This window comes from Liolophura sinensis, chromosome 13, assembly GCF_032854445.1.
Source record: "Liolophura sinensis isolate JHLJ2023 chromosome 13, CUHK_Ljap_v2, whole genome shotgun sequence".
Lineage (NCBI taxonomy): Eukaryota > Metazoa > Mollusca > Polyplacophora > Chitonida > Chitonidae > Liolophura > Liolophura sinensis.
Window position 1 is genome coordinate 1,603,168 of NC_088307.1, and position 14,788 is coordinate 1,617,955.

A 14,788-nucleotide genomic window follows, 5' to 3' on the forward strand; every position below is an offset into this window, starting at 1 on the left:
ATGATGAGCTGGTAAAGGAGCATTTGACGTCCCAATGTGAGTTAAAGTTTATTATGGCTGTTATATACATTGACATCAATACTATTTGTCTAATACAATCAGACCGTGACCAAAAATGTCGCAGCCTCAAATTTGGTTACAGCTTTAAGTATGGGAATTTTTCAGCTGCCTGCCAAAGGGTGCTGCTTTACTCTGGTTTCCCCTACCATTACTCCTGTTTCCCCTACCTTTACTCTGCTTTCCCTACCTTTAATCTGGTTTGCCCTACCTTTACTCCGGTTTCCCCTACCTTTAAACCAGGCTGTCATTTACATGTACCTGAAATGAAATATTTTTGGGAATGGTGCTAAAACACAATCAAATGAATAAATACTCATTATAATAGCAGGATAGATCTGAGCTCACCAGATGAGAGGCATTCTGTATTTCCTTAAGGACAGCCTTAGAGTCAGACTTGAGGGGACAGGAAATGATGACAAACCCCACAAACTTCAGGTTCTTCTCCACATCATCACGGGTCATGTCACGCACCTACAAAATGAACACAGGGAACGTGAACACAGGGAACGTGAACACAGGTCACAAGAGCTACGATAAATGACTACAATGAAGTTTCACCCTGGGACTCCTAAAGTGTATCCCAGGATTCACTCTGTTGGTTGTGGTTGTTACTCAATGAGTGCCACAGGAAACTATCAGGAGTGGTCGGGGGATTATACTCACAGTTCAAGAATGTAATAAACAAGCTCACGCTTCACTGAGCAGTTAATCTATGCTCCTACCACCAACATTTCATGTTTTCCTCAGTTTTTAGTCATAATAATTTTAGTACATGCACTTCGCAACAGGTTATTTTATTATCGTTATTTTGTGATGTGTTTTTCTGTGTTTGGAGGTTCTCTATATAAAAACGTAGTTAAAGGAACTCTTCTGGGATCGGAGGACAGTTCTGACTGTAAAGAAACAAAATGTGTGTGTAGACTGATATACTCAATTGGAATAACATGTACATGAGAAGCTGATAACAAAGTTTTCTCAGTGAAATTCATTTATAGCTAAATACATCTGTACACCTAATCATTGCATAATGAGGGCTCTCAGCAGACACCCGTTCACCAGATAATGGTGTGAGGTGACTTCCACATAGGCCTAACCTGAATAATCGGTTCATCTGTAGTGTATACTGCGCATGTACTTCCCTTGTTTGGTGTGGTCATGCTTTCAGACAGTGTTTGGAAATTAAAGGTTTGTAATAGACATCGCCCATCTTAATACTTTCTTCACTTTCATTCATGGGTATATTTAGAGATGTATCTGTAGGCCTACTAGTCAGGAGACCTGCACACCTCACTGTGACAGACTTGACCGCACGTGGCGAGGATTAGCAACCAGAGCTGCTAAGTGGCATGCATGAATGAAGCTGGTTTTGATACTTGATTTGATTGGCCACAAAATAGAACTGTACACAGAATATTTTAATGAAAATCGGACTGTCAGTTACGGCATGGAAACCAATGACCTGCCAGAATCAAGAAAATCATAAAACACACAAAACTTAGGCATGTATCCAACTGGTTTTTAAACCTTGATTTAAGCCTTGCACACCAAAAATCAGACAATACTTGAAGCAATTATTCCAAGGAAAGCAAAGGCTTGACAGACAAAGCAAACGCACAGACAAACCCATTAATTAATACCCCTTAGTTTCGTGTATGCATGGGATGGTAAAAGTATTCATGGCATGAGAATCATGATCGAAATCTGCTGGACTATTCAACTTCCTGTCTCACCTGTTGATGTGAGAGACTGCCAAGTTTGCGGTAACCAAGGGCCAGCACTCTAGCTCCTCTTCGAGCCATCGTCAAGTACACCTGATCGTAGTCAGACGGGCACTCAGAAAACTGCAAACATAAACACAGTGAGAGATCTTGTACAAGAGTCACACAGTCCTATCTGAATTTATTACTCGGATAAATCTATCTTCACTTGTACCAAAGCATGGCCTAAACAGGAATCAGAACTCAAAATAACACAACTGTGTTTTAATAGCTTATCTCAAACTTAACCTTAACTTCTGGCACTGAGCTGTTTAAATTCCCCCCAAATTAATACTTGAATAAAACTAATTTAATATAATATAAACCTCAGAACAGCGGAGAGCTGAATTTGATTACATAACCATTATTCCAGTTGGGCGTTGGTGGGAGCTGAACAGTTTAATCATGAGAGGTCCATTTTGTCCGTTCCTTCTGTCGCGAAAACGGTATATATGCTACCCAATCTATTTATTTATTTGACTAGTGTTTTACGTCGTAATCAATATTTCACTTAAATGACGACAGCCAGCATTATGGTGGGAGGAGATTCTGCCCAGGGGAAATTCACGACCATCTGCAGCTAGCTGGCATATACTACTCAAAGTTCATGGAATAATAATCAATTTTTTTTTTTCAAAATATTAACAATTTTTACAGAGTAATGTTTCCAATGCTCTCACATGCAGTTCAAAGGTCACTGTTCACAATCATCTATGTATGCATTTATGCCAAATGCACTTATGCCAAACTTGGGCACTTGATATGAACAAATGCGCTTGTCCCAAACTTGGGCACTTGATATGAACAAATGCACTTGTCCCACACTTGGGCACTTGATATGAACAAATGTGCTTGTCCCAAACTTGGGCACTTGGTATGATCAAATGCACTTGTCCCAAACTAGGGCACTTGATATGAACAAATGTGCTCATTCCAAACTAGGGCACTTGATATGAACAAATGCACTTATCCCAAACTAGGGCACTTGATATGAACAAATGCACTTATCCCAAACTTTGGTAAGAGCAAATGCGCTTGTCCCACACTTGGACACTTAGTATGATCAAATGCACTTGTCCCAAACTTGGGCACTTGGTATGATCAAATGCGCTTGTCCCAAACTTGGGCACTTGGTATGAACAAATGTACTTGTCCCACACTTGGGCACTTGGTAAGAACATAATGCCCTTGTCCCAAACCTCGGTTTTTGTAATAATGTTAGTGTCACTTGAAAAATGCTTAACTTTAGGCCCTGGGGAACCCACAACCATAGGCAGGTTCCTGGCAAACCTTACCATGTCTGACCGGAGGGGAAGCCAGTATGACCTTAACTTGAAACTCACCACGATCGGCATTCTTGTGGGGCTCCTGTGTCAGAGACCGGGTATTTCACATTCCTTACATGATATCTTACTTACACCATTCAGATTAGTGCATAGGACAGCCATTCCTCAGAGACCGGGTATTTCACATTCCTTACATGATATCTTACTTACACCATTCAGATCAGTGCATAGGACAGTTTTCCTCAGAGACCGGGTATTTCACAATCCTTACATGATACTTACACCATTCAGATTAGTGCATAGGACAGTTTTCCTCAGAGACCGGGGTATTTCACAATCCTTACATGATACTTACACCATTCAGGTTAGTGCATAGGACAGTTTTCCCTCAGAGACCGGGTGTTTCACATTCCTTACATGATATCTTACTTACACCATTCAAGTTAGTGCATAGGACAGCTTTCCTCAGAGACCGGGTGTTTCACATTCCCTTACATGATATCTTACTTACACCATTCAGGTTAGTGCATAGGACAGTTTTCCTCAGAGACTGGGTATTTCACATTCCTTACATGATATCTTACTTACACCATTCAGATTAGTGCATAGGACAGCTTTCCTCAGAGACCGGGTATTTCACATTCCTTACATGATATCTTACTTACACCATTCAGGTTAGTGCATAGGACAGCTTTTCCTCAGAGACCGGGTATTTCACATTCCTTACATGATATCTTACTTACACCATTCAGATTAGTGCATAGGACAGCTTTCCTCAGAGACCGGGTATTTCACATTCCTTACATGATATCTTACTTACACCATTCAGATTAGTGCATAGGACAGCTTTCCCTCAGAGACTGGGTATTTCACATTCCTTACATGCATATCTTACTTACACCATTCAGATTAGTGGCATAGGACAGTTTTCCTCAGAGACCGGTGTTTCACATTCCTTACATGATACCTTACTTACCCCATTCACATTAGTGCATAGGGACAGTTTTCCTCAGAGACCGGTGTTTCACATTCCTTACATGATACCTTACTTACCCCATTCAGGTTAGTGCATAGGACAGTTTTTCCTCAGTTACCGGGTATTTCACATTCCTTACATGATATCTTACTTACACCATTCAGATTAGTGCATAGGGACAGATTTCCTCAGAGACCGGGTGTTTCACATTCCTTACATGATATCTTACTTACACCATTCAGATTAGTGCATAGGACAGTTATCCTCAGTTACCGGGTATTTCACATTCCTTACATGATATCTTACTTACACCATTCAGATTAGTGCATAGGACAGATTTCCTCAGAGACCAGGTGTTTCACATTCCTTACATGATATCTTACTTACACCATTCAGATTAGTGCATACGACAGATTTCCTCAGAGGACCGGGTGTTTCACATTCCTTACATGATATCTTACTTACACCATTCAGATTAGTGCATAGGACAGTTTTCCTCAGAGACCGGGTATTTTCACATTCCTTACATGATATCTTACTTACACCATTCAGATTAGTGCATAGGACGGCTTCCTCAGAGACCGGGTATTTCACATTCCTTACATGATATCTTACTTACACCATTCAGGTTAGTGCATAGGACAGTTTTCCTCAGAGACCGAGTGTTTCACATTCCTTACATGATATCTTACTTACACCATTCACATTAGTGCATAGGGCAGCTTTTCTCAGAGACCGGGTGTTTCACATTCCTTACATGATATCTTACTTACACCATTCAGATTAGTGCATAGGACAGTTTTCCTCAGAGACAGGGGTGTTTCACATTCCTTACATGATATCTTACTTACACCATTCACATTAGTGCATAGGGCAGCTTTTCTCAGAGACCGGTGTTTCACATTCCTTACATGATATCTTACTTACACCATTCAGATTAGTGCATAGGACAGTTTTCCTCAGAGACAGGGTGTTTCACATTCCTTACATGATATCTTACTTACACCATTCAGATTAGTGCATAGAACGGCTTTCCTCAGAGGACCGGGTATTTCACATTCCTTACATGATATCTTACTTACACCATTCAGGTTAGTGCATAGGACAGTTTTCCTCAGAGACCGAGTGTTTCACATTCCTTACATGATATCTTACTTACACCATTCAGATTAGTGCATAGGACAGTTTTCCTCAGAGACCGGGTGTTTCACATTCCTTACATGATATCTTACACCATTCAGGTTAGTGCATAGGACAGCTTTCCTCAGTTACCAGGTATTTCACAATCCTTACATGCTATCTTACTTACACCATTCAGATTAGTGCATAGGACAGTTTTCCTCAGAGACCGGGTATTTCACATTCCTTACATGATATCTTTACTTACACCATTCAGATTAGTGCATAGGACAGTTTTCCTCAGAGACCGGGTATTTCACATTCCTTACATGATATCTTACTTACACCATTCAGATTAGGTGCATAGGACGGCTTTCTCAGAGACCGGGTATTTCACATTCCTTACATGATATCTTACTTACACCATTCAGGTTAGTGCATAGGACAGTTTTCCTCAGAGACCGAGTGTTTCACATTCCTTACATTATATCTTACTTACACCATTCACATTAGTGCATAGGGCAGCTTTTCTCAGAGACCGGGTGTTTCACATTCCTCACATGATATCTTACTTACCCCATTCACATTAGTGCATAGGACAGTTTTCCTCAGAGACCGGGTATTTCACATTCCTTACATGATATCTACTTACCCCATTCAGGTTAGTGCATAGGACAGTTTTCCTCAGAGACCGGGTATTTCACATTCCTTACATGATACCTTACTTACCCCATTCACATTAGTGCATAGGGCAGCTTTCCTCAGTTACCAGGTATTTCACAATCCTTACATGATATCTTACTTACACCATTCAGATTAGTGCATAGGACAGTTTTCCTCAGAGACCGAGTGTTTCACATTCCTTACATGATATCTTACTTACACCATTCAGATTAGTGCATAGGGCAGTTTTCCTCAGAGACCGAGTGCTTTCACATTCCTTACATGATATCTTACTTACACCATTCAGATTAGTGCATAGGACAGTTTTCCTCAGAGACCGGGTGTTTCACATTCCTTACATGATATCTTACTTACCCCATTCAGATTAGTGCATAGGACAGTTTTCCTCAGAGACCGAGTGTTTCACATTCCTTACATGATATCTTACTTACACCATTCAGATTAGTGCATAGGACAGTTTTCCTCAGAGACCGAGTGTTTCACATTCCTTACATGATATCTTACTTACACCATTCAGATTAGTGCATAGGGACAGTTTTCCTCAGAGACCGGGTATTTCACATTCCTTACATGATATCTTACTTACCCCATTCAGGTTAGTGCATAGGACAAGTTTTCCTCAGAGACCGGGTGTTTCACATTCCTTACATGATACCTTACTTACCCCATTCACATTAGTGCATAGGACAGTTTTCCTCAGAGACCGAGTGTTTCACATTCCTTACATGATACCTTACTTACCCCATTCAGGTTAGTGCATAGGACAGTTTTCCTCAGTTACCGGGTATTTCACATTCCTTACATGATATCTTACTTACACCATTCACATTAGTGCATAGGGCAGCTTTTCTCAGAGACCGGGTGTTTCACATTCCTTACATGATATCTTACTTACACCATTCAGATTAGTGCATAGGACAGTTTTCCTCAGAGACAGGGTGTTTCACATTCCTTACATGATATCTTACTTACACCATTCAGATTAGTGCATAGGACGGCTTTCCTCAGAGACCGGCTATTTCACATTCCTTACATGATATCTTACTTACACCATTCAGGTTAGTGCATAGGACAGTTTTCCTCAGAGACCGAGTGTTTCACATTCCTTACATGATATCTTACTTACACCATTCAGATTAGTGCATAGGGACAGTTTTCCTCAGAGACCGGGTATTTCACATTCCTTACATGATATCTTACACCATTCAGGTTAGTGCATAGGACAGCTTTCCTCAGTTACCAGGTATTTCACAATCCTTACATGCTATCTTACTTACACCATTCAGATTAGTGCATAGGGCAGCTTTCCTCAGAGACCGGGTATTTCACATTCCTTACATGATATCTTACTTACACCATTCAGATTAGTGCATAGGACAGTTTTCCTCAGAGACCGGGTATTTCACATTCCTTACATGATATCTTACTTACACCATTCAGATTAGTGCATAGGACGGCTTTCCTCAGAGACCGGGTATTTCACATTCCTAACATGATATCTTACTTACACCATTCAGGTTAGTGCATAGGACAGTTTTCCTCAGAGACCGAGTGTTTCACATTCCTTACATGATATCTTACTTACACCATTCAGATTAGTGCATAGGACAGTTTTCCTCAGAGGACGGGTATTTCACATTCCTTACATGATATCTTACTTACACCATTCACATTAGTGCATAGGACAGCTTTCCTCAGTTACCAGGTATTTCACAATCCTTACATGATATCTTACTTACACCATTCAGATTAGTGCATAGGACAGCTTTCCTCAGTTACCAGGTATTTCACAATCCTTACATGATATCTTACTTACACCATTCAGATTAGTGCATAGGGCAGTTTTCCTCAGAGACCGAGTGTTTCACATTCCTTACATGATATCTTACTTACACCATTCAGATTAGTGCATAGGGCAGTTTTCCTCAGAGACCGAGTGTTTCACATTCCTTACATGATATCTTACTTACACCATTCAGATTAGTGCATAGGACAGTTTTCCTCAGAGACCGGGTGTTTCACATTCCTTACATGATATCTTACTTACCCCATTCAGAGTAGTGCATAGGACAGTTTTCCTCAGAGACCGAGTGTTTCACATTCCTTACATGATATCTTACTTACACCATTCAGATTAGTGCATAGGACAGTTTTCCTCAGAGACCGAGTGTTTCACATTCCTTACATGATATCTTACTTACACCATTCAGATTAGTGCATAGGACAGTTTTCCTCAGAGACCGGGTATTTCACATTCCTTACATGATATCTTACTTACCCCATTCAGGTTAGTGCATAGGGCAGCTTTCCTCAGAGACCGAGTATTTCACATTCCTTACATGATATCTTACTTACACCATTCAGATTAGTGCATAGGACAGTTTTCCTCAGAGACCGGGTGTTTCACATTCCTTACATGATATCTTACACCATTCAGATTAGTGCATAGGACAGTTTTCCTCAGAGACCGGGTATTTCACATTCCTTACATGATATCTTACTTACACCATTCACATTAGTGCATAGGACAGTTTTCCTCAGAGACCGGGTATTTCACATTCCTTACATGATATCTTACTTACCCCATTCAGGTTAGTGCACAGGACAGTTTTCCTCAGAGACCGAGTGTTTCACATTCCTTACATGATATCTTACTTACACCATTCACATTAGTGCATAGGACAGTTTTCCTCAGAGACCGGGTATTTCACATTCCTTACATGATATCTTACTTACCCCATTCAGGTTAGTGCATAGGACAGTTTTCCTCAGAGACCGGGTATTTCACATTCCTTACATGATACCTTACTTACCCCATTCACATTAGTGCATAGGGCAGTTTTCCTCAGAGACCGGGTATTTCACATTCCTTACATGATATCTTACTTACACCATTCAGATTAGTGCATAGGACAGTTTTCCTCAGAGACCGAGTGTTTCACATTCCTTACATGATACCTTACTTACCCCATTCAGGTTAGTGCATAGGGCAGCTTTCCTCAGAGACCGAGTGTTTCACATTCCTTACATGATATCTTACTTACACCATTCAGATTAGTATATAGGGCATACACTACTAGAATTCCTCAACCTTTTCGCATGTTTGTAAGGTGTTTATTCAAGACTATTCAGTAGGCATTAGTCTGTGTTGACTGATAATAATCAACCAATCCGATCCAACCAATGCAGTTTTGTCTCCAAAATCCAATTAACAATGTGCATAAATTGCACTGAAAGTTGCTCATATGAGAAAAAGTTGAGGAATTAGAGTAAAGGTATATAACCTCACAGGTTATGAGGGGTTTGGAGCAAATCAAAATCACAAATCTTGAACCCCAAAACACAGATATTTAACAATTTCTGAGGTTTTCTGCAAATTCCTGCAAGCATCAAAGCTTAATATTGTCAGATGCAGTCTGCTAACCATGGGCTTCAAGGTCTCTGGGGCGCCTTTCACGGATGCAATGTAGACGACATCAGAGGAGCCGGGAGGGGTGTGGCCAGCAATAACAGACATACGCTTGAGGGCACTGCTGAAGTGGAAGCGGTGATAGATCTTCAGGTTCTGACCTTTGTACTTCCTGGGAATAACAGACTCACCTGTGGTAGGTAACGAGAAATCGTGTGAATACATGGTGCATGTACAGACAGACAGGGGCACTGGTCACGCTGCCGCCCATAAAAATATCATGTGCCAATCAAAATATCACATCTGTCAATCAAAATATCACATCTGTCAATCAAAATATCACATCTGTCAATCAAAATATCGTGTGTGCCAATGAAAATACCATGTCTGCCAATTAGGGGCCTTCCTGTTTACACTTTGAATTTACCTTCTTTTATATATCAATTGTAAGAATTGTAATGTATATTAAGGGAAGATATTAATGAAAAGGCAAAATGTATTTGGTCATGAGCTATGTACTGTATATTTTTGATCCCATAACCTACGCAAAACCTACGCAAGAGGCACTTTGAATAAACTAATCTGAAGAAAATACAAAGTCAGAATTTTGAAGTTCGAGCATTTCCAGAAAGTTTCGTTTTGTTTCACCTCTCCTAAAGGTTAGGAACAAACCTTTGTCCAAATATCACATTATCTGGAGTGTCCATGCTTTTGCTTAACTGCTGCATCAAGAGATCTAGCAGGAACTCATGAAGAAAAACAGAAAGCCAAAAGCAGATGTTCTCAAATTTCAACCAAAGTTACATATTTTCCGGGATAACAGAGTTCTGAGAGCTTAGAAAGGTGCCTTGGGGTTTTGTTTGGAAGGCAAGATCAAACCCTTCAGAAAAAAAGTGTATATTTCACTCCTAAAAAGTAGTGTTTTGGGACATTTATTTTCTTCCAAAAATGCCCACTATGGGGTGAAGATTTAGGTGATTTACTGTAGCTCTGGCTGAGGAGAGCTTACCTTTGGTGAGGATCCAGTCCACAGAGCTGAGTGTTGCCTTCTCCAGGGGGTCACCCACCAAGTCATCGTCCAGCTGGACCAATGAGTGACAGGTGGCCATAACCTGTATCGTCTCCAGGGGCGTGTCCGTTGCAGCCATCATTTCCTTCCCACTGGTGGAAAAGACGAGTGAATGAGTAAGCTTTACACAAAGTTCATGAGGATTTTAAAATTCCAGGTATTTTCAAGGTTTTTCCATGCCAAACTTCGCATCTTCAACACTATGCGGAATAAATATTCCACGCTTTTTCTACCACCGGAGACTCTTCAGGTAAAAATGTCTCTACATGGACTGGAAAGAGATGTTTGATGTATTACCAATTGATTTCATTTCTTGTATTAATTAGTGTGATTGTTGGGTATGAAGAAAACAACAGCCTTTTGCCACATGCCTTAAAAATCTACTGGATGAACCCAAACCCATGAAACCAAACCATCCCATATTTATACACATAAACCTACTTGAGTCCAACCACGCCTTCCACCACCAGATTGTCACTGGTCAGTGTCCCATGAAGCTGAACCATCCCATATTTATACATGTAAACCTACTTGAGTCCAACCACACCTTCCACCACCAGACTGTCACTGGTCAGTGTCCCATGAAACTGAACCATCCCACATCTATACACATAAACCCACCTGAGTCCAACCATGCCTTCCACCACCAGACTGTCACTGGTCAGTGTCCCATGATGCTGAACCATCCCATATTTATACATGTAAACCTACTTGAGTCCAACCACACCTTCCACCACCAGATTGTCACTGGTCAGTGTCCCATGAAACCAAACCATCCCATATTTATACATGTAAACCTACTTGAGTCCAACCACGCCTTCCACCACCAGACTGTCACTGGTCAGTGTCCCATGATGCTGAACCATCCCATATTTATACATGTAAACCTACTTGAGTCCAACCACCCCTTCCACCACCAGACTGTCACTGGTCAGTGTCCCATGAAGCTGAACCATCCCATATTTATACATGTAAACCTACTTGAGTCCAACCACACCTTCCACCACCAGACTGTCACTGGTCAGTGTCCCATGATGCTGAACCATCCCATATTTATACATGTAAACCTACTTGAGTCCAACCACACCTTCCACCACCAGACTGTCACTGGTCAGTGTCCCATGAAGCTGAACCATCCCATATTTATACATGTAAACCTACTTGAGTCCAACCACACCTTCCACCACCAGACTGTCACTGGTCAGTGTCCCATGGAGCTGAACCATCCCATATTTATACACTTAAACCTACTTGAGTCCAACCACGCCTTCCACCACCAGATTGTCACTGGTTAGTGTCCCATGGAGCTGAACCATCCCATATTTATACACTTAAACCTACTTGAGTCCAACCACGCCTTCCACCACCAGATTGTCACTGGTTAGTGTCCCATGAAGCTGAACCATCCCATATTTATACACGTAAACCTACTTGAGTCCAACCACACCTTCCACCACCAGACTGTCACTGGTCAGTGTCCCATGAAGCTGAACCATCCCATATTTATACATGTAAACCTACTTGAGTCCAACCACACCTTCCACCACAAGATTGTCACTGGTCAGTGTCCCATGGAGCTGAACCATCCCATATTTATACACTTAAACCTACTTGAGTCCAACCACGCCTTCCACCACCAGATTGTCACTGGTTAGTGTACCATGAAGCTGAACCATCCCATATTTATACACGTAAACCTACTTGAGTCCAACCACACCTTCCACCACCAGATTGTCACTGGTCAGTGTCCCATGAAGCTGAACCATCCCATATTTATACACTTAAACCTACTTGAGTCCAACCACGCCTTCCACCACCAGATTGTCACTGGTTAGTGTACCATGAAGCTGAACCATCCCATATTTATACACGTAAACCTACTTGAGTCCAACCACACCTTCCACCACCAGATTGTCACTGGTCAGTGTCCCATGAAGCTGAACCATCCCATATTTATACATATAAACCTACTTGAGTCCAACCACACCTTCCACCACCAGATTGTCACTGGTCAGTGTCCCATGAAGCTGAACCATCCCATATTTATACACGTAAACCTACTTGAGTCCAACCACGCCTTCCACCACCAGACTGTCACTGGTCAGTGTCCCACGAAGCTGAACCATCCCATATTTATACATGTAAACCTACTTGAGTCCAACCACCCCTTCCACCACCAGATTGTCACTAGTCAGTGTCCCATGAAGCTGAACCATCCCATATTTATACATGTAAACCTACTTGAGTCCAACCACGCCTTCCACCACCAGATTGTCACTGGTCAGTGTCCCATGAAGCTGAACCATCCCATATTTATACATGTAAACCTACTTGAGTCCAACCACGCCTTCCACCACCAGATTGTCACTGGTCAGTGTTCCCGTCTTGTCAAAACAGCACACGTCCACTTTACCCGCAAATGGAATTCTGAAGGGTTCTGTACAGTAGATGTCTATCAAATGGAATGGACGACTAAATGAAAATCAATCACACTAGATGCATATCACATAATTAGGGAAAAGGAATACAACATTTAAATAAATGTAATTTTACTGTAATCACTTTTAAATAAATCGGTCAAACATTTACTCATTTACAGAGTTAAGATACTCTGGCAGAGCCTTGAGAATGGATGCTTTCACGAATTCAAATCCTGCCTGTTTTTGAAGACTTAGGTTATCTTCAAAATAACTATTTCCTCACAGTTTTAATTCAATATTTCTATAAATTTCCTCTTATTCAAGAATGTTGTTTCCACAAGAGGTCATGATGGCGGCCTTACACAGTTTGCTGAGTGCCAGTAGAGATGTGTTGACAGCCAGGGACAACTCAATGGGTAACTCAGGGGGTACAACTGATGTGAGGATCAGTGTACACTCCAGGAATAGCTTGTAACGGTTTCTGTCTGGGTTCTCAGTGCCTGAAAACAGATGGTTAAGTGTGAAATTTTAAATACTTTATTAGCAGTATGCTACATGATATATAATATTGTGAACGAAACCAGGCAAAGCTCAGGTTTTGGAGGAACCAGGAAGTCAGGTTCTGAGGTAAAGGAAACAAGGCAAAACCCAGGTTTTCATGCGGAGGAAACCAGACAGAGCTGAGGTTTTGAGTTAGAGGAAACCAGACAGGCCAAAGTCAGTGGTGGAAAACACTGAAGAAAGCTCATGGAAAATGTAACCCTTTCTAACAGTCACTAATATGTGAGCAAACACTGGGCATTCATACTGCTTCAAAGATAGGAGATTTGCAGGTTAAAGTAACATCTCCTTCAGAGCCTCAACTTCAGAGGTGCGAGATTTGCAGGCTAAAGTGACATCTCCTTCAGAGTCTCAACTTCAAAGGTGCGAAATTTGCAGGCTAAAGTGACATCTCCTTCAGAGTCTCAACTGATTTCAGTTACTGCATTTCACCTAAAGTTTAGCCTTGTTGAAGTGACACGTTTTAACCGATTCTGACTGATCCATCCACCTTATGGAGCCACTATGGAGTTTTTTGATTGATTGATTGATTTATTTGATTGGCGTTTTCATGACATACTCAGCATTATGGGGGGAGCCCGGGGGAACCCATGACCATCTGAAGGTTGCTGGAAGACCTTTCCAAATACGACTGAAAAGAGTTTTTGTGAAGTTTCATTAATTTCTTATCTAAATGCCTGAAGTTTTGGTATCAAAATGATCATGTTAAGGCCTCTATGTGGTTCTCTTCACTCCTTCTCTTCAAAAAACTTACCCTTTATCCAAACATATGCAGCTGCAGTAATGGCAAATATAAGCAAGAAGAGAATAAATGCAAAGGTCTCCAGGTTATTGGCAGTTACCCTCTTGACACCAAACAGGATAGTGCGGAGTAACTTCCCTTGTGATGTATTGAAGCTGTGACGAAGCACGTAAGCTACGCAGCCGTTGTCACTAGCTGAAACAGAGATTACCATCAGTTTACAGAGTATACATCAAAGGTGTAAAAGCATTTTTGGCAAAGAGCCAGATGTTGTTTATTCAGTAGGAGTTAAAAATTATGACATACAAATACATTTAGAAACCGTCCCTAATTATCGTTTGGTATCTACTCGTTAAACGTGAACTGGTTAAAATGTATGTGGTTTAACGAATTCGTTTATTTTGCTCTTTTCGCTTGAGTGACACGCTTCATTGCACATGTTAGACCTGCATCAAAACACGAACAGAACACGAAATCGTTTGCGTATTAATACACCAAGGGTGTATTGTGATGTGTAACATAGACAGAAGTAGGCCTACACCGGTCTCCTACCGCTGAAATCGGCAAATAGTGCCTGCTACAACAACAACATGCCACGCGACTGGTATAGGCTATGGATTTCTCAAGGTTATCGAGTAAAAATGAATGGCAATACTTACACGCATACATGTACTTGTCAAATTATGAAGAGCCGGTATTATTACC

The 14,788-nt window shown here is 41.2% G+C and overlaps 1 protein-coding gene across 1 annotated transcript in view; it reads right to left on the bottom strand.

The window, feature by feature from the left end:
- LOC135480110 (endoplasmic reticulum transmembrane helix translocase-like) overlaps positions 1–14,788 on the bottom strand; it is a 44,273-nt gene that overhangs the window by 19,149 nt on the left and 10,336 nt on the right. Inside the window, exons 8-14 of the mRNA XM_064759868.1 lie at positions 14,096–14,278; positions 13,143–13,280; positions 12,692–12,812; positions 10,301–10,452; positions 9,307–9,482; positions 1,791–1,901; positions 406–531 (exon numbers count right to left, since the gene is read on the bottom strand). Of these exons, the coding sequence (XP_064615938.1) occupies positions 406–531; positions 1,791–1,901; positions 9,307–9,482; positions 10,301–10,452; positions 12,692–12,812; positions 13,143–13,280; positions 14,096–14,278 (1,007 nt within the window). The remainder of the gene's footprint in view (positions 1–405; positions 532–1,790; positions 1,902–9,306; positions 9,483–10,300; positions 10,453–12,691; positions 12,813–13,142; positions 13,281–14,095; positions 14,279–14,788) is intronic.